Source organism: Poecilia mexicana, unplaced genomic scaffold, assembly GCF_051168715.1.
Source record: "Poecilia mexicana isolate PSO_F unplaced genomic scaffold, ASM5116871v1 scaffold_2, whole genome shotgun sequence".
In the NCBI taxonomy this organism is placed as follows: Eukaryota; Metazoa; Chordata; class Actinopteri; order Cyprinodontiformes; family Poeciliidae; genus Poecilia; species Poecilia mexicana.
This window is the reverse complement of record NW_028263371.1, coordinates 23,146,701-23,172,310: the sequence shown is the minus strand read 5'-3', so window position 1 is coordinate 23,172,310 and position 25,610 is coordinate 23,146,701. Positions and strand designations below refer to the sequence as shown.

General features: G+C 41.9%; 1 protein-coding gene across 2 annotated transcripts in view; it reads left to right on the top strand.

The window, feature by feature from the left end:
* Positions 1-16,109, top strand: part of zeb2b (zinc finger E-box binding homeobox 2b) — an 81,513-nt gene extending 65,404 nt beyond the window's left edge. The window contains exons 5-10 of one of the 2 annotated variants that reach the window (XM_088012844.1): positions 1,058-1,246; positions 3,644-3,858; positions 5,993-6,101; positions 6,981-8,989; positions 12,369-12,549; positions 14,062-16,109. In XM_088012844.1, coding sequence (XP_087868970.1) covers positions 1,058-1,246; positions 3,644-3,858; positions 5,993-6,101; positions 6,981-8,989; positions 12,369-12,549; positions 14,062-14,639 — 3,281 coding nt within the window. In that variant the 3' untranslated portion in view covers positions 14,640-16,109. The remainder of the gene's footprint in view (positions 1-1,057; positions 1,247-3,643; positions 3,859-5,992; positions 6,102-6,980; positions 8,990-12,368; positions 12,550-14,061) is intronic. The other variant, XM_088012845.1, reaches the window with a different exon arrangement.
* The last annotated feature ends 9,501 nt before the right edge of the window (positions 16,110-25,610 follow it).

The following is a 25,610-nucleotide window of genomic DNA, read 5'->3' as shown; positions in this document are numbered from 1 at the left end:
TTGCTCTGTAGATTGGATTGAATGACCAATCGTCAATGCAACAATCTCAATTAGCTCAGCAGAATGCTGTAAATTCTGCCGTCACCCGTCTCCAAAGTGATCCATTGGCACCGGTGACATTTCAGTGCCATTTTTGACATCCAAATATCTACTACCTTGACCTTTTGCAAATTGGCTGCCGAACAAACCGCTCTTTAAACCTCACCTTGGCTCGTGGTTTAAAAGCCTCATTAACAGGGGAGGACGCCTGATGAGACGCCAAAACCGGCAAAAAGAAAGTCTGCAGGTTGCAAACGTCGAATGTTTGTGTGTTTCTGAAAGTCAGCTCGACTAATGAAGGCTGCCGTTTCCCTTTCTGCTCAGGTTTTTGGGGGTTTTTGTTTGTTTGCAGCTATCTCCAGGCTGCAGCTTAAGAGTTTCCCTGAAGAGAGGGGACTGGGAAATAATTTCACATTGTGTGGCCTCAGCACTTTGGCTGGCTTAAGACACGTTGGGCTCAGCCATGGCAGAGCGTGTCTCTTTTCTTCTCCTTTCGTGCTCCGGCTTGTGGTTTGGCCTCGGTAATCTGTTCGACACAGAACCAACAAAAGCCACGGCCTCTTGATTGACCTTTTATGTGAAAGCTGATAGAAAGAAACGTGGCGCTGCTGCTGATTAAGCCGTGATTGTGTATATATGTGGGGTTGTACGTGAATGAGGGTGCTGTTTTTTTATTTTCCTGACATGAAAATCAGATTGTCTGTCTGAGGTAAATTAGGTCAGTGAAGTTTTCTCCTCAGCAGCTCATAGTGGCACATTTATCTCTGATTTTTGTCCGGATTAAGTTACAGTTCTTGTTTTAGCAGACATGGCATGACAAGCAAACCCGGTAATTTAGATGTATCCCCCCCAAAGCACTGCTGCAATGTTTCAGGGTGGTCATCTTCATCGCATTTCCTCCCCAATGTTCCCAATATTCTCCTGTAAGACATTTCTCTGGGGAGAAAAAAAAAAGTGAATTGAATTTATCTCACTGCCTCTCCTTCTTCTTCTTCTTCCTCCTCCTTCCTGTCTGCAGTCAAAAGCATGGATTGCACTTCAGAGCTGGAGGACTTCTTCGCCAAGCGAAAGCTGGACGACGGCGACAGCCACGTGGTGAGCATCGCCGAGTACCTGCAGCGCGGCGACACCGCCATCATTTACCCAGAAGCCCCGGAGGAGCTGAGCCGGCTGGGAACGCCGGAGGCAACAGGACCCGAGGAAAACGGTACGACTCCGGACAAACAGGGTTATTTCTGCATCACTTTGGACATTTAAACTCTAAAAATGTCATGGAAAAAATATTTCTGAACGTATTCATCCGTTTTATTTTTATATTTAAGTCGATAACTTTATAAAACTCTTTCAGAACAATTTGGAGTATTTTTACTAATGTTTATTACAAAAAATATTTAAAAAAATGTTTTTCTTTTGTAAAACACGTTTACATTCATGTGAATCATTTAATAATCTGAATTCATATCAAGTTGGAAGATTTACTGGATTGTTGAAGGTTTTAATTGAAAAAACTTATATTTTTGTCCAAAAACAGTAAATTTCTTCAAATTTGATATTTAAAAGTAGGTACATTTAACATGTTTTATACTTTAGCAGTTTGCAATGCTCGTCCTTAGATGTGTCTTTCATTAAAACTCCTATCTAGAGTTAAATGCAGTTATTCCAGGTGAAAATAACAATCTTTAAGCAGGTAATAAAAAATTAAGCTCATGTTTCTGTATTACAATGTGCTTTTTAATGGATCTAATGTAATATTGTAGTTTTAAAAGTAGAAAATTGACATATTTCACAGAAATAAAGGCTTTAAAACATGTAAATTATCTAACGTTTTAGTAATATAAGTGTAAATGTATAACACGTCTAAAATATAGTCAAGTCTTTCAAGCTTCAACATTTCCGTATTTACTCGATTTTGTTTTGAAAAGCTGCAGCTGCGAAACCCCCAAAACCAGCGTTTTACCATCTAAAACCTCCCGAAACGAAGCGTTTCGGTAATCCGTGAGAAAGCGTGAATCCCGCGGTAACAGCTTGTCCGGCTGGAATCTGTGGAAAAGTGAGCAGCGGCTCTTCCCGCTGACAGGAGCGGGCAGCTGTTGGTCCCACAGATTCGCTGGATGCCTGGGTGTTTACCTACAGCCTCACAGCAACAGCTGGGCAGCCTCTTGAAATCAGATAGCAGCACCTCCGAGGCGGGATTTGAACGGCTCGGTGATTCATGCGGCAGACATCTTGTGGCAGGAGGGGTGGATGGAGAATGTCAGTTTACAGGCGGGTTGGTCATAAAGGGGAGGAGGGTGAAGTCCAGCCGACGCAGGGCCGATCTGAGACTTTTTGGGGGCAGATTCTCATTTGTGGGCCCCCAAACCGACAGGTCAACGCCAAACGCCTCATCGTTCCTGTTCTGCTCAAAGTCTGTAACAAACCGTCATTTGTAACTAACTGACATCTTACTGGTGTTGGTATGAATGTTGGTTTTAACCTCTCAAATGTAGCAAACAAAAAAATTAGATTTTGAAATGTGCCTTATTAGGTTCAGTATTTGTTTTAGTTGTAATATATTTCTCCAACAGTGTAGCAATTATAAAAATGACTAACATTTATATTATTCAATGTTGCTTAAAAAAATTAAATTACGTCACGTTACATTGTTGACAAAAAAACCCTGCTTCCCAACGATGACTACCTTTGGTTGTAGCTGTCGCATTGTCAACATGATGCGCTAAACATTAAATGTACAAATGACATGTAAAAGAAAAAGCGACAGTGTTTTGGTATTATTTGTCAACATTAAGACAACTAGAAAACAAGATCCAAGGCATCACATGTTACAGTCAGTAAAGTTTTAATCAAAAACAAAAATATAGCGAGGGGAGGGATGTTGGTCAGGTATGCTAGCTTGACTTTGACAAACTCAACACGTGCCTGTGCTGCAGGATAATCTCAAAATAAATGTCAAGCCTGAAAACATAGCACTAAAAGGCTAAATGTTCTGTTCTTTGTGTGTTAATTTGAACATAATTTCTGCTCTGGCGGCTGGCGGAGCTGTTGTCAGTCAGTTGCTATGGCAACGGGTCTGTGTGTAGCATAAGAGAGCGAGAGAGAAAATGGTTTTGAGTCGTTCCTCACCGTTTTTTCTGTGTTTTTCTGCAAAGGTTTTGACTTTAAAACGAGACATGTTGTTTTTTGTGGCGTTTTGTTTCATTAAACCATGAAGTTTGATCAGGCAGCGACTTTTAATCACATTCAACTGATTCTAGACATTTCAAAAAAGTTTTATTAAGTAAAATGAGCATTTCTACAAGTTTTGAGCGTTTCTAACATCTAGTTTGATACAATTTTCCTAAAAACTCACCAAATGTTGTGAAACGAAGCCCAGGTTTTAACAACCCGTTCAAAAGAAACGCATTGCTTTTGTCTATAAGTCTAGATTTTTGCCCCCTGGTGGTGTGGGGGCGCCAAGCAGCCGCGTAGCTCGTATATTCCTTGGTCCAGCTCTGAGCGGATGCCGTCCTTGGACCAGATAGCACTCTGGGCACGCTGCCCGCTAGCTGCCATTGATCCTCTGACCTTTTGGCCTGCCTCACCCCCCCTGCTGTCTCTCGCACAGACCTGCCACCTGGAACGCCAGATGCCTTCGCCCAACTGTTGACCTGCCCCTACTGCGACCGGGGCTACAAGCGTTTGACTTCGCTCAAGGAGCACATCAAGTACCGCCATGAGAAGAACGAGGAGAACTTCGCCTGCCCCCTGTGCAACTACACGTTTGCCTACCGCACTCAGCTGGAGCGGCATATGGCTACACACAAGCCCGCCAGGGATCAGGTGAGGCGGAGCTTCCTCCATTTTCCCAGTTTCATTTCATCCCCATCGCGCCCCGATCATTTTTTTTCTGATTGGCAATCATTATTAATTTTTCATGGCATTTTGAAGATGCAGATCCTTTAATGGTAATAACTTTAATTGAGGCCCTAAATGGTTTTTTGATGGCCCTCTCTGATATGATTTTCCAGCCTCGTGTTCACGATCGAATGATTGTGTTAATTTCCAATTTGGAAATTTTTATCAGCTCCTTAACTTCGCTCCACTCCTGGCCTTTAATGCTGCTGTGCTGCGGGGCGGCGGGGTTTTGGGGGGGCTCTCCATCACTCAGCCCCCTCCCTCCACTTCTAATTTCATGCACCGCATAAACATCTGTGTATGCTCGGATCTTCTGCCGCGATTTATGTCGAGCGCGGCCGAGATGTGACGCGGATCTGCTGGAAGTTAGCATGAATCACCTTAAAGTCGAGCATCCGGCAGCCACGGATGTTTAACTCCACTTTCTGCACATTGGCAGTAATTATAAGTTTGGAAATTAGAGCCGTAAATCTGAGAGCAGATGAAGACTGGAGGAAAGAGAGAGAGAGAGGGAGAGAGAGAGAGAGGGAGGAAGAGGGTTATCAATCTATCAGTCCAACCAGTCATTTATCCATCCATCCATCCATCTATCCATCCACCCATCCATCTATCCATCCACCCATCCATCCATCCACCCACCCATCCATCCATCCATCCATCCATCCATCCATCCATCCATCCATCCACCTCAGAAATATTTTCTTCAGCTTCATTCCAATCATTTGTTTTTATAAATTGCATAAACTCCTGCCGTCTCTGTAAAAATGAGTGAAAGTTAAAAACATTTATAAACTCTGTCCACGCTCATCCCTCTCCAAACCAATCAGAGAGTCCGTCCTCTGGGCTGATTTTCCCCTGAGCGCGGTCTGCCAGGCAGGAAGCAGTGCTCTTGCTCTACCAGATCATATGGCGTACCGCGGTGCGCTGCGGTCGTCATGGCGCCCTCTGAAGCGAGTATGACGTGCTCAGGCTGTTTGATCCGAGCGCTTTCACCTGACCCGCCAGCTGGGTGTGAGCAGATGGGCCGGGCCGCGCTCCGGTCAGCGGCCTGAACAAAACCCAACCATTATTTATCTGCCAGACGATTTCACAATGATGTCTTCTTTAGGTCCTTTCTTCCTGCTGCTGCTCGTTCTCATTACCAGCTGATTAGTCAAGACACAAGCAACACACATGTGTATTAAATGTACATTTGGTAATTAACAGCAAAACTGAGGAGGAGTGATTCAGATTAACATAAAGAATTACGTCCTGATAGGTAAACACGCGCTGCGACGCGCCGTCTTCTGTGTTTACAAGCGCTAATACTCCTCCTTCTCTTAACCAATTAGCTAGAATATGACTAATTAGAGCTTATACATATGCAAACATCCAGTCTCCGCCCACCAGCAGCCTGACGGTGCAATTGTGTCCTATTAGCAGCAGACGAAACTTTAGCGGGCAGGGCTCCTCTGGGGGGGCCAAGCAGCTGTTGCTGTTTGTTTATGCGGCTCAGCAACGCGCGCCCCCACCCTGTTTTTCCCTCGGCTGGATCTCTGAAGGTTTGGACCCACCAGGTCCTCCCAGTGTCCTGCCATCTGTCTCCCCAGGAATGTGGGCAGAGTCAGCGCCGTCATCCCACTCGGAAATTAATCCTGTTTGATTCTGTAAAGCTTTACCTTTGAATCAAGTTCCCACTAGCCGACCCAATTACTGCGTGCGTACAGGTGATACTTTCTGAGCTGATTAGGCCAAAATTAATGAAAAACTAGATCAGATCGGCGCTCCTAATGAAGGCTCTAAAAAAGCCTCTTTTCATTTATTCTGTTTTCTGGGCTGCCAGATTGTAAAGGCAGTCCTCCTTTTGGCCGAGCGTCCAGGAAATTAAAAGGTATGCGATTCTCTCCACTATCGCCGAGGTGGGAACAGGAAGCCAAGACGCCTCGTTGGCCGGTTGTCATGCCGACCAATTGTGAATATTTGCTGAACTCTCACCCTCGCCATGTTTGTGCATCTTCTTTTCTTTAAATAAATAAAATATTGTGTTTAAAATCGTTCCTCTGTCTGTGTTTCCTCGCAGCACCAACTGCTCAACCAAGCAGCCGGAAACCGCAAGTTTAAATGCACCGAGTGCGGCAAGGCCTTCAAGTACAAACACCACCTGAAGGAGCACCTCCGGATTCACAGCGGTGAGTTTACACACTTTAGGTCCGATTGATTTGATCATCTTAAGAATTGGGACTAAATACCGAAAGAAAATCTGACAGAAAATGTCCATTTTATTGAAGATATTTAGGGAAAACAGCTTCTAGTAGCAGCAAGAATTTGTGTTACTGTGCAATTTTTGACAGGATATTAAGTATGTTCTCAAAAACCAAAATATCTCCAATTTTTATTGGAAAAAAACTGAAGCAAAACCATAAGGTGAGATTTTAAAGATGCATCAACTTCCAGCACGCAGCTCTGTTAAGATTTCTGCCATGAACAAAAATATAAAAGTCCAACAGGAAGTCATAATTATGAGCCTTCAAGACACAATTACAAGAATAAAAGTCAGAAGTAGGACTTTAGAATTTGTAAATAGGACTTTTATTCTAGCAATTATAACTAAAACTCATAATTAAAGCTCAAATTTATGACTTCCTGTTTTGTTTTTATTTTTTCTTTAATGGCAGAAATGGACTTCCATAGGTACTTAATTGAAACGGAGTGAAAAAGCTGCCACAGTCCAAATAAAATCTTTAAAAACCTACAGGTCACTTGTTAATTTTTAATTCATTGGTCAACTATTGGGATCAAATATCCAAAGAAAATCTAAATCACTCTCTTGGATATTTAGGCAAAAAAAACAAAGGACACCAATGCCTTTTTATTAAAAAAAGTATTGACCAAACTTTATTTGTTTAGCACTTTAGCATTTTTGCTAACTTTGAGAACATTTAGTCTTCCCTAGATTAAATTTTCCAGATAAAAAGCTGCCAAAATCTAAAGAAAACCTTAAGACGTGATCAAACGTCTGTTGTTCTGAAGGAAAAGTCTCCTCTAAATGTGCCTGTTTGTCGTTTCAGGTGAAAAGCCCTACGAGTGTCCCAACTGCAAGAAGCGCTTCTCTCACTCGGGCTCTTACAGCTCCCACATCAGCAGCAAGAAGTGCATCGGCCTGATCGCCGTCAACGGCCGCATGCGCACCAACCTGAAGCCGGGCTCCTCCCCCACCTCCGCCTCCGCCTCGCCCACCAACACTGCCATCACCCAGCTGCGCCAGAAGATCGAGAACGGCAAGTCGCTGGGCCTCGCCGATCACGGGAACCACATGAGCATCAAAACAGAGCCGCTCGACTTCAACGACTACAAGCTGATGATGGCTTCCCACGGGTTTGGCGCTCCCGTTCCGTTTATGAACGGAGGGATGGGAGGGACCAGTCCGCTGGGCGTCAACCACCACAACTCGACGGCGCAGAGCCCTCTGCAGCACCTGAGCATGGCCAGCCTGGAGTCGCAGTTCGGCGGCTACCCAGGTCCGTTGGCGAACAACCTTAGTGAGGTGCAGAAGGTCCTCCAGATCGTGGACAACACTGTGTGCAGGCAGAAAATGGACTGCAAGCCGGAGGAGCTCTCCAAGCTCAAGGCCTACATGAAGGAGCTGGGAAACCAGATGGAGGAGCAGAAGCAGGGCTTGACGTCGCCAGGGGGGCCTCAGGTTGGTCTTCCATTGGTCAATCACAACGGCGCCACCAAAAGCATCATCGACTACACGTTGGAGAAAGTGAACGAAGCCAAAGCCTGCCTCCAGAGCTTGACGACAGACTCAAAGAGACAGATTAGCAATATCAAACGAGAGAAATCCAACCACATGCTCGAAGGAGGTGTGGAGGAGAAGGTGCCCGAAAACATGTTTACACCGTACGCTTGTCAGTATTGCAAAGAAACCTTCCCAGGGCCAATACCTTTGCACCAACATGAACGCTACCTGTGCAAAATGAACGAGGAGATCAAAGCTGTGCTGCAGCCCAGTGAAAATCTGATGGCTAACAAACCAGGGATATTCATGGAGAAGAACTCCCACTCCTCCATTTTGTCTGAGAAGGGACTCACAGGCCCCCTCAACCCCTACAGGGACCACATGTCTGTGCTGAAAGCTTACTTTGCCATGAACATGGAGCCCAACTCGGAGGAGCTGCTCAAAATTTCCATAGCGGTCGGCCTTCCTCAGGAATTTGTCAAGGAATGGTTTGAGCAGCGAAAGATGTACGAGTATAGCACTACCAGGACCCCACCACTAGAGCACAGGAACAACACGGAAATGGTTGTCGGAACAAATAACCACCAAACTCCTCCAAAAGACTCTTTGGCAGCTAGGTCGCCCGTGTCTCTCATCAAGCCCTCCGACCGCATCACGTCCCCCTCCATCGCGGAGCTCCACAACAATGTCAACAACTGTGACAACGCGCTTAGACATTTGAAGAACCACCAGTTCGGCAGCAATGGCAAGTCCGCCGGCGAGAAGCTGGACCACTCCCGCAGCAACACCCCGTCGCCTCTGAACCTGTCGTCCACATCTTCCAAAAACTCCCACAGCAGCTCCTACACTCCAAACAGCCTGACGTCGGAGGACCTGCAGGCCGAGCCGCTCGACCTCTCTCTGCCCAGACTCATGAAGGAGCCCAAGCACGCACTGACCGTCAAGAGCAGGCCGAAGGTCAACAGCATCACCATCGACCACAGCAGCATCCCGTCTCCCCGAGAGCACTTCGAAGAGCCGCTGAACTTGGCCTATCTCAAGAAGGATTTCTCAGGCTCAACCAACAATGGGAACCTTGAAAAAAGCACTAGCCCCATCTTTGGCATTAACCCGTTTGCTGCCAAACCTTTGTACACGTCGCTTCCACCGCAGAGCGCTTTCCCCCCGGCCACTTTCATGCCCCCCATGCAGGCCAGCATACCGGGTCTCAGGCCGTACCCGGGCATGGATCAAATGGGCTTCCTACCGCACATGGCCTACACTTACGCAGCAGGGGCGGCTACCTTTGCCGAGATGCAGCAGAGGAGAAAGTACCAGCGAAAACCGGGTTTCCAGGTAAATGAGCCACCTGTGATTTTCGTGAAAAGCCCCAGGCTCTCTTAGACTCTCTGAAATGTGCTGAACTAATTTCTGTGCTAATTAAAAGAGTCAGGAGAGAGAAACGCTCACCTGAGGTAGGATGAACTGGCAGAGGCAACGGAGATAAACAGCTGGGACACCACCCTGAGGTGGGACAAAACCGAGATGTCATTAGCAGTGCAAAGGTTTATGATAATGACACGAGCAGGAGATTCTCTCTGAATCGTAGCGGTATTCTCCTTGCAGCCTGGAAAGAAAGGAGCATCAAATTTTACCGTCCAGAGCTGGGATATTTGTTATTAAATATGGGTGAAAGGCCTTTGTAAAAATGACAAAGGTGAAGCCCGGAGCAGTGCACTTCTCTAAAATTTCCTGCTGCGGGTTTCGCCTGCATTTTAAAGCGAGCCGACGCCAAAATGAGCTTCTTCACTACATGTGGATTAATAATGCACCGTCTCCGTGTTCATTACCAGCGAATGCTGAAGGCTGTTTAACATAGAGGGAACCATTTTGATGAAAAAAAAAGTATTAATAATGTTTCCTATTCTAAGTTATTAAATTAGATTTTAAAAATACAGCTACAGGCGTTTAGTTCAAATTGATTGCAGAGTGATAGTGGTCCGTTCTTAAAACACGGTCCTCACATTATCACACACATATTCATTAAAGCAGGCTTTGGTGACTCAATATTGGCCATTAAGGTGCACCTTCTGATTATAATCATTATATGAGCTTGCAATTTCAAGAATGGCTCACCGCGTCTCCTCTAATGTTGTAATATTGTTCTCCATTAATTTGAATTTAAGAGTAATCTTCATTATAAAAGGGGACGGTTTTAAAGGAATGTGCAGAATTAACACGAGTTCAAAATTAGCCCGGGCTAGCTGCGCTTCATAATGAGGAAGCTGTCAGTTATAAATGGGAGATATTATTCCAGAGCTGAAAGTTTTATAAGAAATAAACGCTGCTGGGTGCTGTAATCAAAATGCATGAACATGCTAATATTCTAACTGCTAACATTACACGAAAATGAAAAAATACCACTTTAGAGCTAAATTATTTTATTGCAAATTGATTGCAAATTTTAAATCTAAGGTTGGTAAGGTTAGGTAGGTTTTTTTTTTTTGGTTGTCTTTTCGGCAGCTTTAAGGGGATTGGGTCGTTTAGCCGTGTATTTGAGCTCCAGTGTCAAATCGACAAATTTAAAGCTGCCGAAAAAGACAACAAAAAAAAAAACTCCACTTACCTTAGATTTAAAATTTGAATCAATTTGCAATAAAATAATTTAGCTCCTAAAGTTGGTATTTATTTCATTTTCAGAATTGTAAGATAGTACATGTTTAGCAGTTAGCATATTAGCATGTTAGCATGTCTTTTTATTCAAATCAACAGGCTGCCCCTTTTTTGTTATGTATTTATTTCATTTTAGTATTTAGCAGCACATTTTATGACATTATCTGTATATATATGTATGCTGATGGATAATTTTTAGTGGATTCATAAATTAGCAATCGATAGTTAGCAGTTAGCATGTTAGCAAAGATGTGTTTCTGTTTAACTTCTCAAACAAGATATTGTGTAATTATGTAAATAATATTCAGTAGTATATTGCATTATTTATATATAGATAGTATAATATGTTAGCTATAATAATACTTTCTAAAAATAAAAAACTTTACAGTTTTGGTTGTTTTAACTTATTTTGGGAGTCGAGCATTGTCACAGATAACTTTAACTTAAATAAATTATAGTTCCTAAAATCCATAGTTTCTGCTTTTGAAATAGAACTACATTGTACATTAAAACTTAATGTATATTTTCTTTTTTTGTTTTTGTTAATAATACAAGTAAAGCAGCCAGAACTTTGTCAAATATGTGTTTATGTTAAACTGGTCAAATCTTCTGCTCCTAAAATGTAATAAAAACTCACATTTTTATTCCATTTAACATTCATTATATTCATTTTAAATCATGTCTTTGCAAAAGTCCAGTAAAACAATTTGTCTTTGTAAACATGAGGCATTCATCTGTACATTGTACTATATTAGCTTCCATTTTAGAAAATTAGTTGCAAGAATATATTTAACAGTTTAACTTCTCAAATTTGAAATAAAAATATATTTATTCCGAAAAATGTTCTGGCACCATAAGCATTTCTAGTCTTTAATATAAATGTTTTATTATTTTATAGGTTGTCAGATTAGCATAAAACAGCTAACTAAAACTTCCTGATAAAATAATTATTTCAACTGTTTATTTAAAAACAATTATAATCATGACGTTTTGGTGTTTATTTAAATTAGCAACAGCATTATGTTTAAAAATTATAATTTCTTCAGCTCTTTTCCAAGATATCTTTTAAGACTTTGCATTATTTAAAAAGATATTTTTTTTTTTTTTTTACCATTGATCAAATTAGTAGCTTTTGCAGTTAGTATCAATTAGCAAATATTGCTATTTACTTAGCACAAGAAATTCACAGTAACTAAACTAGATGGATAATTAGCTAAATTCAACATTGTTGCATTTAAAATTTACCAGTTCATGGTATCATAACATGTTCACTTCTAAAATTTGCTTTGGCATTCCCAGCTTTATGTTGTTGAACATTTGTGAATTTAGCAAATTAGCATTAGCATTTGTTCGAGCTTAGTTGAGTTCTAAAACTATGGGAAAACCACCTACATGTAACTTGTCTTTAACTTTCAGCATCATAAAAATGTTGATTTTTCTTTAACCTTGAACTTTTAAAAGCTTTTTTTTAAAGATGCTTTATCAGATTAGCAAAGCTAACAGTTAGCATATTAGTAAAATATTTCTTTTACTCTGAAAATCTATAGTCTATAAAATAATTGGAAAATTTGATTACATTCAACATTTTCATATTCATAATTTAGAAGCACAAAAATAAAATGTCTAATATATAAATCCTGATCATATTAGCATGATTAGCAGTTAGCTTTTTTCAGTTAAACATCAGCATCACATTTATTTTTAATACAATTACTTGCTTAGTTAAGATTGTTGGAGTGATTTTTGACTGGTGTTTTGTCACATTTAGCACTTAGCTCATTAGCACGTATGTTTTGTTGTTTGGTTTAGCTACATTGTATAATTTAAATTTTAGCACATTTACATTCCAGCTACACATTACAATTGAGTACATTTTGACAAAACAAACATTTAGCATGTAAACAGCTCAATTTTTGTAGCTACAGCTCCTGAAATAAACGAAAAGCAGACAGCTCCAGTTTTCTCACTTATAGTCTGAACCGTCTTTAAGCCTCTGCGGGTTTGTGCGGTGCCGCGTTGCTTATTATTTCTCGCCTCTTGTCTCTCTGTTCTTGTCTCTAAGGGGGACCTGCTTGACGGTACACCAGATTACTTGTCAGGGCTGGACGACATGACAGACCCCGACTCCTGTCTGTCGCGGAAGAAGATTAAGAAGACCGAAAGTGGTATGTACGCGTGTGACTTGTGCGACAAAACATTCCAGAAGAGCAGTTCCCTTCTAAGACACAAATATGAACACACAGGTATATACTGTTCTAGACCCTTATTTTAAACCCCATGCTTTTTTATTTTATGTTTTAAATGTTTGTGTTGCCAATTCCTACAAGTATATATTTATATATTTTTGTTTTATTTCCCTTTTTCCTCCCTTTTTTCCTTCTCTGTTCAATCCTTAAGTTGTATTTGTAACCCAACACCTAACTTGCTTCTTCATTGACAGGGATGTGATGCCTTTAAAACTTTGTGTGTTCCTTTCTTGCAATTAAATTAATGCAGGTAGCCAAAGAAGAGGGAGCTATGCTCTTTTATTTTCAAATCATATCATGTTGTGATCTTAAAAGACATTAATTTACCTAGATATATAATTATTTTTTGGTATTAAATCATATCAGCCAAACTACAGGAGCTTCCTGATGAGAAGTCCTTACACAGAGACCTCAAAGCTTTATGGAGCCGTCTAGTTATCGGCTCATGAAAAGGCAGGAATATTTGTGTCGCTTTTTAGGTTCCTGTTGAACCGGCAGCTAGAAATGCAGCAGCTAGTGGAAGCAAAGGGTTTAATTACATGTGGTGTTCCTCAAGGCTGTGATCTCGGGACTATTCTATTCAATTTATCTTGATGTTGAAATCATGGAACATCTCCTGTGTACATGTGGTGTTCCTCAAGGCCGTGTTCTTGGGACACTTTTATTGGATTTGTCTATATAACGTGAATAGTACAATATAAAAACAGAATAGAATAGAAATATCATATATTGTGGGAAAAATCATGCATAACAGCATCAGCTATGTATGTAGGTCCCAGAAAACAAAATCAAAAAGTGTTAAAAACATATATAGAAAAACAATAGTAATTAACAAAAATATAGCATACAAGATAAAGTAATATATATAATTTTTTTCTGGACTTTTAATTTAAAAAAAATAAAACTAAAAGGACTTTTCTTGTAATATCAGAAAACAGCTGTTAGTAACAGAAAAATAACTGTAATCTTGGTGTTTATTATTATTTATACTGTAACTTTATGACCTTGTACAGAGATTTTATATAGAATATATGGAACCTATTCATATATTCTTCCATAAAAGTGCAAAACAGCTGAAACACTGAGTTCCTCTAAACCAAGCCTGTTTAGATTTGCCTTTGTTTAATAATAAGTGGAACATTGACCAACATATTTGATGTGTGTTGCTGATTTTAACAATGTCACTTTACAAAATGTACAAATATTTGTTACAGGTTTTCACAGTTGTTGACTTTCTGATGTTTTTATGTTTTATGATGATGGAAAGCAGTTCAAGCTAAATGAAGCATCTGTTATTGATGAGCTAAGAGAATGAAAAAGACATTTACTATTAGGAAGGATCTCTTGTAATGCTTCTTTGTGCACCCAGGATGCTGCAGTTTGTTAGCTTAAATAAATTCGTTTTTTTTTGTTGTTTGTTTTTTGCTTTGTTGTGATTTGAGTTGTGTTTTTGTGATTCCGGCGCCTCACTCACGTCCCGTCCCGCTTTCTGTTTCTGTGTCTCTGCAGGCAAGCGGCCGCACCAGTGCCAGATCTGCAAGAAAGCCTTCAAACACAAACACCATCTCATCGAGCACTCGCGGCTGCACTCCGGAGAGAAGCCGTACCAGTGCGACAAATGCGGCAAGCGCTTCTCCCACTCGGGCTCCTACTCGCAGCACATGAACCACCGCTACTCCTACTGCAAGCGGGAGGCCGAGGAGCGGGAGGCGGCGGAGCGGGAGGCCCGGGAGAAGGGCCACCTGGAGCCCACCGAGCTGCTGATGAGCAGGGCGTACTTGCAGGGCATGACTCCTCAAGGCTACCCGGCGGAGCTGGCGGAGCGCGAGGCCATCCTGAGGCACGACGGCGTGAACGGAGGGATCAGGGCAGAGGGGCGGAAGGAGGTGGACGGAACGTACGCGAAGATAGGACGGAGGGACGAGTTCGAGGAGGAGGAAGAGGAAGAGAGCAAGAGCATGGACACGGACCCGGACACGTTGAGGGACGAGGAGGAGAACGGGGAGCACTCGATGGACGACAGCTCGCTGGACGGCAAAACGGAAACCAAATCGGATCACGAGGATGCCATGGAGGACGGCATGTAACGGACGGTTTTCAGGGAGCTTCCCATCTTACAGTTTTCAGTTTGTCTCTTTCGGTTCGGCATTCTCACCTGCTCGGTTTAAAACGCCGCCGCCGCGTTTTAAGCTGCACGTGCCTGAAGCTTCCGGGAAGCTCTCTTTGGGACGACGTCTGCCGAAGCGGGACGCGATGGACTCAGAAATCAGTGGCGGGTTTGTGAAATAAGCTGCATTATGCAAACCGAACAACGAATAAATGAATAAAAATGTACAGTACTAAGGCCTAAAACAACGTGTGGTGCTAACCTCCTGTGTTCCATAGTATTTATAGCACAACTAGTGACTTGTACAAATTGCACTCCGCTTCTATAATCATGAACAAAAATAATAAAAAGTATTGCCTATGTATATATTTATACAGTGTTGGAAAAGAGCAGTATTACCTGCACTGCAGTCCTTCAGTATTACCACCTACCTGCGTTTTTCGGTGTCGTCTTTATTTCTCCAAACATCTCCAGCCGCACTGTTTTAGGCCTCTTGAATCGAATCAAATGAAGGAATTTAAACTGTGTTTTGTTTTTGTTTTTTAAAGAAGTTTTAAAGAGACTTTCGTTTTAAGGGAAAATTACAGTTTATGGACGGGATAAAAAGAAGAAAACGATGAAGGACGAAGCCTTTGTAAGGTGTTTTTTGATAAGAAAAAAGAAGCCTTATATGCAAACCTTTTAACCTGTGTGTTTTTCTGCAAGTGCCACCCTCGTATTGTGTAAAAGGACGGTTCGGTTTCTTATGTTTTGTTTTGTTCTTCTTCACCAGCTTCAGTATTATGATGAGATGGTTCACCGTTGTTCTCCGAAGCACCGTGTCAGTATTACAGACGTATAGGCAGCCGTTTTCCTTTAGTTTACATTATGTTGTGCAATGTTTTCTCAGCTCTTTTCTTTTTAAACTCTCTCAGTATTACAACCAAACCGTTATTTTTTTTCTCTTATTTTGATTATTTATGTGGCCCATTTTATATTTCCTAATTTTATTTATTTCATACTGTTGTGTACAGTACTATAGTTCTTCAATATATAGATATATTTTAGTAAAAAGGAACATGTTGTCGATCATAGGGGCAAATTTTACGTAAAAAAAAAAGAGCATTTATTGTGTTTTGAAACATTGTGAAGTTTTAATCTTATTTTACTTTTTTTTCTTTTACTTTCCAGTTACTGGAAGAAAAAATCCAAAATTTGGGAACTTTTATACAATTGTGAAAACACTGTATTTTCGACTGAAAAAAAATTCCACTTTCTTCATCTTTGTTTTCTTTTTTTAAGCTGAAAAAACAATGAAGAGGGACTGTTAAATACTATGTATGATATGATGACTGAAGAAGAAATCTTTCCTGAAATGTCTTTGTAAAAGTATTATGGATTCTTAATTTGTAATTTTCTCTTGAAGATGACCCTGCTCGAATAAAAAGTAGCCAAATTACAGAGTACTGAACCCTTCAGCGCTTAATTTTTCCTCCCATGCAGCATCTTCCTGCTCTCACATCCACATTATTCCAGAGCTGCAGTGGATAAAGCGTCTGCTGCTCATTATTATGCTAATTAGATACAGTTTCGGTGCTCATTTTCAGGCGGATCAAAGCGAATTGACCTCGGCGCTGCGGCTTACGTCTCATTTAGATAAAGCTAAACATAGATTCCACATTTTTCCACCTGTTTATGCCTTAAACAATAATAATCAACAAGTTTTTAATAATTTATATGCTTCCCACTGTCAGTGGGACACTGCAGAGACGCAATGAACGCAAACGTCTTAATCCGCCACAGAAAATAGTGCCTCTTAAAATCTTCTGTTTCCAGAGCACTTTACGTTCCAGGTGTTTTGGTGGAAAAATGGGATTTATATTGCAAAATTAGTTTTTAGTTTGTGATTCATAATTTGCTTTAAACAATAAAAAGGGAGTAGCTTATTTTTTGTTTTTTCATATTTTAAAAATAACTATTACAAAATTTCTACTTAGTGAAAATGTTATTGTTGGTCCCAAGAATCTTTTAATCTGTTTTTTTATGTGGGGGTGGGTAGACAAACAACCATGCAAATGCACTCTCACACCTAGGGGCAATTTGGAGAGGCCAATTAACCTGACATGTTTTTGGACTGTGGGAGGAAACCGGAGTACCCGGAGAAAACCCACGCATGCACAGGGAGAACATGCAAACTCCATGCAGAAAGACTGGGGCTGGGAATCGAACCCAGAACCTTCTTGCTGCAAGGCAACAGCTCTACCAACTGCACCACTGTGCAGCCCTTCAGTACAATTAACTAATAATAATTAAATAATAATAATATAGAATATTTATCTATCCATCCGACGGACGGATAGATAAATATTATTTAATTATACTCATATATATATATATATATATATATATATATAGAGAGAGAGAGAGAGAGAGAGAGAGAGAGAGACATTGTCTCCCGCTGCTCTTCTGCCTCCCTGTGCTCTGTCCGAGGCTCCGCTTTCCAGTGTTAACCCCAGTGCTCACCCCAGCAAGAGACTGGGCCCAAAAGGCCCAGTCTCTTGCTGGGGGACTTTGCCCCCTGCACCGGCGCCGCCCGCCGGACCCGCCTCCACGGGTCCACCTCTGCCTACTGGATCATTTCAGTGGAGATTTCAAACTGTGGCAGGAAGCCGGAGTGCCCGGAGAGAAACCTGCAAACAGGAAACCTGTCAAATCTTTTTACCTTTTGCCCCTTAAATTTAAATCAGACATGTTTGGTCCCAGTCACATTTCTCCAGCCTCAAAATGGTTACTAATTAGGTCTTCTAGGATGTTTTTCTTCTTCCGATGTTAATATTTTTAGCTCCTGTTGAGAAAATAAATTTAAAATAAGCTAGTTTTAAAACCTAACATGTCTTGATTCAAATGGCCTAATTGTAGTTTTAAAATCAGTAACGTATTCTGGTTTTTTGACCTTTATTTTACCTGTAGTTACTGCAGATGGTTTGCTAGGATCGTTTGAACTGCCTTTTGTCTGTGTGGAAAACAATACAGGAGAAGTTGTAGCTTTTCATACTCATCTGTGAAAAGCCGTAAACACAGCAGGAGTTCCTGGCTTCAGACAAAGGGTCAGAGATAGCTCCTGGATTGGATGAGCAAAGATACGCCTTATTTGAATAAATTAAAGAAAAGAAGATAAAACTTTCCAATACAGAGTAACAGATCAGATTTGCTCTTGCAATTCTCCAAAGATGTCTTTGGACCTCTTTGCTTTTCTTTCTTTCTTTCTTTCTTTCTTTCTTTCTTTCTTTCTTTCTTTCTTTCTTTCTTTCTTTCTTTCTTTCTTTCTTTCTTTCTTTCTTTCTTTCTTTCTTTCTTTCTTTCTTTCTTTCTTTCTTTCTTTCTTTCTTTCTTTCTTTCTTCCTTTCTTTCTTCCTTTCTTTCCTTCTTCTTCTTTCCATTTCTGTCAGGTAAACGAATGTATGTCTCTGTTGTTCTGCAGTTTCTGTTGTAATTTTATGCGTTTTCTATTGGATTAAACTGCAATTCTGTGACGTCAACACGCATTGCTGTTTTCTTCTGAGTGACTACACGTGGCCGTCGCGAGAGGACCCGGGATCTAAGAGGAAGAGAGAGAGCCAAACTTTTTCCAAAATTAATTAATTCATAAAAATCTTCCTTAACACTCCTCTCCAAAGGGCCCTTCGCCATCTTCCAGAGGAGGGGCTGGAGAAACTAACCTCTGGTGTTCTCAGTTCTTTTCATAAATGTAAATGAAGCCGTTGTTGTACATGTCTTCACTGCAGTCACTGTCTGCAGTGAAGACATGCTCATTTTCTGCCTTCATGGTTCGTTCCCCCTTATTTAAGTAGCAATAGAACTCCGTCATCTTTGGATCCCCACAGATGACGGAGGACAGGTGGTACGTCTCCGTCCCACATTCTGCAGGGACCTCGATGGTCTGAGTGGCTCTTGTTTGGTACCTCCTGGTCACCCTGTGCAGAAAAAACACCAGGACCTTGTTATCGGTCAGACAGTGTTTTTTCTGCCAGGGTGACCCGCAGCCTGAACAACGGCGCTTGCATGCTAAGTCCAACCAGTACTCCAGCAGTATGGATATACTGGTTGAAAATAGTATAGGTGGAAGAGCAATCATGGCGCCGTTGTTCAGGAGCCTGAGGGAAGTGGCTCCACAGTTAGAGCAGAAGTCGTTGTCATACATCTGTCTATCTGTGTCGCCGCCAAACGAGTCCAACCAGACCAGAACAGACTCCAGCAAACTTTTGATGTCATAGTCCTTCCCCACATCTGACGGTAGCTTCCTCTCCGTCAGCTCCATCAGAACAGGGGAAAGGTCTTGTTGACAAAAATGTTTGCCGGGCTGACGGACAGCTGAGTGTATGAGACTCCCACAGCTGGGGATGGACGATGCCTCCAGAAAAATCCTTTCCTGAGCGAGACACCGCTTGGTGACGCTCAGGTTCAGGATGCTCTGGAAAGCAACGTTCACCCAGCTGTTCTGGAGCTCATTGGAGAACTTGAAAAAGTTCTCCTCAGCTTGTCCGGGTCCTGCAGATTCTGTCCTCCCTACAACTGGGAGATCCGAGCCAATGCCATCTACTGAAATAGGGGAACTTGAAACCTCGACACCAACGGAAATCTTTAAATTCAGACTTGTTTTTCTTGGCAAAGGAGCAGCTCTGTTGTCATCAACAATACAAAGTTCCCCATCCGGGGAACTTTGTATTTCAAGGGTCCCTGTGAACGTCCCCTTCAGAGGACTCTTCTTTAAGGATGGGACCAGGGAAACCAAAGCTTTGGCTGTCTCTTTACCCAGAGCTTTGGCTGCGAGATCAGCCGCAGACAAATCTTCCCCAGCCGGGTCAGATTTTTCTGCGACTGTTGTCTCACCTCCATGGTGTACCATCGTCTCTGGACAAACCTCCCCAGCCGGGTCGGTTTGTCCAGAGACAGTACAGTCATCCTCTGTACTGTCTTGTACAGAGGACGAGATGGAGTCCGCGGTCCCATCGTCCAAAGCCTTTTCAGAACAAACCTCCCCAGCCGGGTCGGTTTGTTTTGTTGACCTGGATGGAAATCCTGTCCAAAATAGATCTTCCTCTTCAGTCTGATTCTTTTCTTCTTTGCCATCCTTCCCAGGAAAGAAACGATCACATACCTTCTTCATCCCGGTGGTCACGGCATATCCAATGCCCCAACCAACCGGGAATATCAGGGGAACAATCGCCGTCGCAAAACCGAACATTGTTGCTGTAAACAAATCTGAAAGTCCAAGAAATGTCTGGATCCTGACTGATGCTTAGAGATTCCAGAATTCAAGCATTAGAACTTCTTTGATCTACTGTGATGTACGTCTATGACCTCATCAGTGAGCTCACTGGACTTCTGGAGCAACGTCTTGCTTCTGATTGTTGCTATGGAAATGATCAGCTCAGCTCTGCATGACTCAAGCTGACATAAATATTTAAATAAAACGTTATACTTTTTATTTATTTAACATGAAGAGATTAATACATTTGTATATGATTTAATTTTTGCTTTTGTGGTTTTCCATACCTGCTGTGGTATAAATGTTCTGAAGCCTTTTATCCACTATTATTTTAATTACTATTAATTCATTAGGATTATTCATGTATTAATCATTGCACAGTGCTAGAAACAGTCTGTGACTTATATTTATTTTTTATTAATTTTCGCAGACAATTTAATGCTGTGACTATTTTACCAAACATAAGAAACCCAGAACCCAGAAGTTCTTGTCTTGCTTCATTCAGGAGCCTTGGGGATTAAAGGGCTTCATGATTGTATTTCAAAGGCAGATTTCAAAAACAACTCGGACAAGAGTTTGGGTCAGGTGCTATTCCAGGATGTAGACGTGTGAAGGAATCTCCACGATGCCTTAGTAACTGTGTGTGTGTGTGTGTGTGTGTGTGTGCGCGCGCACAGGTGAAATGCTCGCTTCCTTTCTTCTGTATGTAATGTCTGCGTGTGTGTGTGTGGGTTTTTAAATTCTTGGGGTACTATAATTAATAAAAAACAATTTATATATATATATATATATTAATTATAGTACCCCAAGAATTTAAAACTACTTTTACCCCTGAGTATATATGTATGTACTTTGAGGCTAAAATTACCATTATGTCAAGGTGGAACCATCAAACGTTCTCAGGTACTTTAAAAGATTATTCCTCAATCTTTGTTTTTGGAATCATTTAAAACTCTTGTTATGTTTTTAAATTTAATTAGAAAGAACTTTTGTATTTGCTCCGCCTTTTCCACTTGCTTGGCGGCCGACCGGAAGTGGCTTCATGGCGAACCGGAAGTGATTGTATTCTGCCGTCAGCTGAAGCAAGAGAACTAAATTAGCTTTAGTACTACTTCTTGCTTGCTTGTGTGAGTATTTCCCAACGTCATGAGTTGACTTTGAATGTCATAAGCTATGAAAAGATTCGTTTGGTTAGTTCCACATCCAAATTAGCTTTTATCTTATAAAAATGCTTGTAGTTTTGTGGGTTAATTTGTACATTAGTAGGTAATTAGCACAATGCTAGCTCTTGTTTTTCGCACAGTGGTTGTTCATACTTTTGTTTCTTATACTGTAAAGTTGTCAAGGAGTAAGCTATTTGCTTTGTTGGTTAAATCAATCATAATTGGTGAGGACATCTTAGAGGTTTAAATATGTAAATACACTAAATATAGCAATTTAGTTTTTACTTTGTTTACAGTTATGCACCAGGCAATAACATAACAATAAAAAAAACAAACAACTAACTTATGTTCTTTTTAGAAGCAAAACCAGGTGAGTTTTTCCAGTTTGGTTGGCAAATATAAAGGTTTCCTTATCTTTGATTTTACATCAACCTAAACAGAACATCTGTTGTTAAATTTTTGTGTGAATCCAACAAAACAGGAGATTTTATGGATTATTTTTTAGCTTTTATTGTTTGTAATTGGTTCTAAACAGTCAGAGGTGATAATTCAGGTATCTGATTCTACAGAGGAGTGCCTCGTTTTGTGAATCTCCTCCTGAAACGCTCCCCTGCCGATGGCAGGTGGATTCCAGCTGAGAGGACCTCTCCGGTGGAGGAGATGCCCGTCTCCATCAGCCACTCAAGCCGCGCTCAGCGCAGCGAAAGCAACTTCAAAAGGCAGAGATGAAAGCGCCAAAGGTTGCGCGATGCCAAAAGACCAGAACACGCTCTGCATATTCTGATTTTCCTATCGATCGGCCTACCGTTGGATCATTTGTGATAAAAGACGGGAAGGGGGTGTCTTAAATGATTAGCTGATGAATTTGATGATGTGCTGTGAACAATTAGAAATGCAAAGAAAAAGAAGAGAGAGTGAGAGCTCGTGTAGAGATGGGCAAAGAGGGAATCCTCTGGAGTACATCGCTATCATTAGGGGAGAAATTTCAACCTTCCTCTGCTTTTACATTTTACATCTGTTAGATTCCGACTCTCCGACTTCACAGGCAACTAATAGGGAGGTCAAAGGTGGGAGATGGATGTGATGAAACATTCCTGCAACCCCAGAGTGGTGGAGAGGCTGAATTAGGAAACGGAGAGAGGAAATTTACATTCATTAGAGCGCCCTTCGTAGAGGGAGACGTGGAAAAAAAAGGTGTGGAAGAAAGAGACTTTTTCATGCAAAACATTTCTGAAGGTTCTCAGATGGAGAAAGGTGGAGCGGTCCCTCTGGGTTTGGAGGGGGGAAGGTGCCGTCTCAAGTGGACGGTTAAAGAATCCCAGCATCTTGGACTGGAGATGGAAAGACGAATAATGACTTGAACTGCAGTGATGGTGGTGATGCTTCACTCTGGGAAAGTTTTCATTACTGTCAATACAGACATGGAGAAGGAAACCATACGGATGGATGGAAAGATGGATGGTTTAATGGTTGGATGTGAGTTGAGTCCAGTCTTGTGTTTCTGTCTCAGACTGAGTCTTCAGAGGACATCTTGACGTCCTGCAAGGTGTCTCCGCTGCTCCATCAGCTGCTTGGCTCCGCCCTCTCTCCTCCCTGAGCTACTTGGCTCCGCCCCTTCTCCTCTCTCATCCTCCATCTAGCTCGGCCCTCTCTGATGCTGACTGGCCGTGATGTGTGGCGGCGCTGGGAGCTCGTAGAACATGTAAAAGGCAGGAAAAACAACAAGCAGGCGTGTAGTAGTAATTCATACCAGAGTCATGCCGCCATATGCCCCGTCCAGATTGGTGGTGTGTTTTGGACAGCTGAGCTCTGATGATTCACTGCCCGGCCGCGCTTAGACCAAAGCTAAGTGTACGTTTTGCCTCAGGCTACTCTGCTGCCTCCACTGATTATCTAAGCAGTGAAACCGACCCTCTTTAAAAACACTCATCTGTCATTTTCTTACTCATCTTCTCCAGCTTTGGTGTTTCACCTGCATCCCTTCGTCCTCGAAAGGAGAAAAATCCACATTTCTGCTAATTTGTTGGGAAAATGAGAAGTGTTGCAGAATGGAAAAATGGAGGAAGTTCAGCTACAGAATGAAAAAAGAAGGGAAAGTAAGAGTGATAGAGAATGACAGAACACGGCGGAGGCCAGCAGATGAAAATAGGTTTGAGGTTTTGTTGAAAAAAAAAGACACTTTTTTTCCATCTTAAACTCAGGCTGGGCTCTGCTGGAGAACAGATTAGTGCCTGAAATAAACCAACGGCTTTGAATCCGATGAAGAAAGAACCAGGCGGCACAGAAAAGAAAGGAAACCAGGTGCCTTCAACCAATAAAGCTCAAATTCCCTCCATAAGTTGTTCAGTTTTGGAGTAGCTTCTTTAGCTGGAAGCTCAAATAACACCTGACCTTTGACCCCAGGTCTCAGAGGAGTTGAAAAGGAGGAATGATGGATGCAGATCGGTACCAATCAGGAAATATAAACCACCTCTTCCATCAATCATAACAGGCAAAGATCTTATCCCCTACTCCAACATCTTTCTGCTACACAGAGTGGCAAAAGCAAATGAGGTGGATTTGATTAGCTTCTCAAAAGTTAAAATAACATCTGAACTTTGACCCCAAATCCAAGAGTAGTTAAAAGGAGAAATCAGGGAAGCAGAGAGAGGAGGAGAGAGTTTAAACCATCTCTTCCAGCAATCATAACGGGCAACGGATTATATCCCCTACTCCAACATCTTTCTGCCAGAGTGGCAAAAGCAAGTTAAATGGATTTGATTCACATCTCAAAAGTTCAAATAACATCTGAACTTTTACCCGGAATAGTTGGAAAAGGAGGAATCTTGGATGTAGAACAGGACCAGCCAGAAAGTTCAACCCATCTCTTCCATCAGTCATGATGGGTGAGGATAATGTACCCTACTCCAACATCTCTCTGCGAGACAAATATTTAAACAGCAGTAGCAAAAGCAAATGAGGTGGATTAGCAGTTTTCACCAACTACTGCCCAGATTTTGAGTGGGTAGCATGTCATACAGAATCATACAGCAATTATCTTCAGTCAGAAGCATCTTCAGCTTTGTTGCAAGACTGACTGCTACAGGAAAGTGTCACCATTCACTGAAGTTGTGACATTTTATTTCCCTTTTACAGCCATGTGGGTCAGTTAGTAGTTGAATAAAGAAGAAGGAATCCATGATGGACAAAAGAAGATCTTCATGAAAGCTGGTTCCTGATTAAAGCATTAAAGCTAAGAGCTTTTAGGTGCTAGCATCAGGTTTATGTGGGGTCTTTGTTTCTCCATCTGATGGGTGTGAACAAGGAGAAAGCAGAGGAGACTCTCACATTCGACCTCATTAAATTATTCACGTGTGCAGGCCGGTCCGTTGGCGGGGGGGCTGGTGAAGGACGAGGCTGGGTGAAGAGTGGAGGAGGCAGAGATCGCTCTTGTCTGACCTGGCACTGGCTGGGAGAAAGTTCAATGACACGCAAGGAGGAAGAAAGTGCAACTGACCAGCAGGGATTAGCCAATCAGAGCGTCAGAAGAGCAGCCAGCTGTTGGGTCTGGCTGGACTGGAAAGAGGCTCGGAGCAGGTGGTGCAGCCCGGTGCCAGCGGTGCTACGAGGGCAAGGAGAACACCATAAAATACACTTAATGTGGGTGTTTTACTGCTGCACTCAAGCATTGTTTCTCAATTTTTAGCGTATTTTATAGAGATTTGAGGTGCTTAATGGTGAAGAGGAACAAAAAGAGCCGGCGTCGTCGACCCTCAAGGTTCTGTAAAGGCCTCAGAGGATTGTTGAGAACGTTGGACAACATGGAGGTCAAGGAGCGATGCAGATGGGTCAGGGAGGAAGTTGTAGCTGCAGCGATCCCAGTGGTGGGCACCGCTAGCTAAAATGTTAACCTTGCTAACCCTTAAGCACCAGTCATAAACATTAGTTCTGCGAAAAGTAACACTCTAGACTAACGTGGTATGTAGAAGCTAAGGTTAAATCGCTACACCAACACAATAATTAGCAGTCATTAATGTTAAAGTGCTATATTAACATAGTATTTATCAGAAGATAATGCTAAATTGCTACACCAATGCAGTATTTAGCAAGAGGCATTACTAAAGTGCTACACCAACATGGTATTTAGCAGAAGCTAATGCTAAAGAACAATACCAACAAGGTATTTAGTGGGAGCTAATGCTAAAGTGCTATACCAAGAGCTTGAAACTTTAATCTGCAAAGATTTTTCTCAAAGCACTGAAAACCATGAATTATTTTCCTCCTTCCTCTCAGTTTTGTGCCACTTCTCTCACATGAAGTCCTAATTAAAACCTTGCAGTTTGTGTTTGTAACGTTTTACTGCGCGCCTTGCCAGGGAACATCTCTAAAGAAAGTACCTGCTGCTTCTCCAACATGGCTCAGGCCTCTTTCACAGATTGTTTCCTACATTTTCCCTGTAAGCAGGATTTCTGGAGGCGAGACGGTGTGAGAAACGTCTCCGTCTCCTCCCGGGAATACGGCAGCTGCACAGCACCACAAAGACAACAATGCGCTCCCTGTC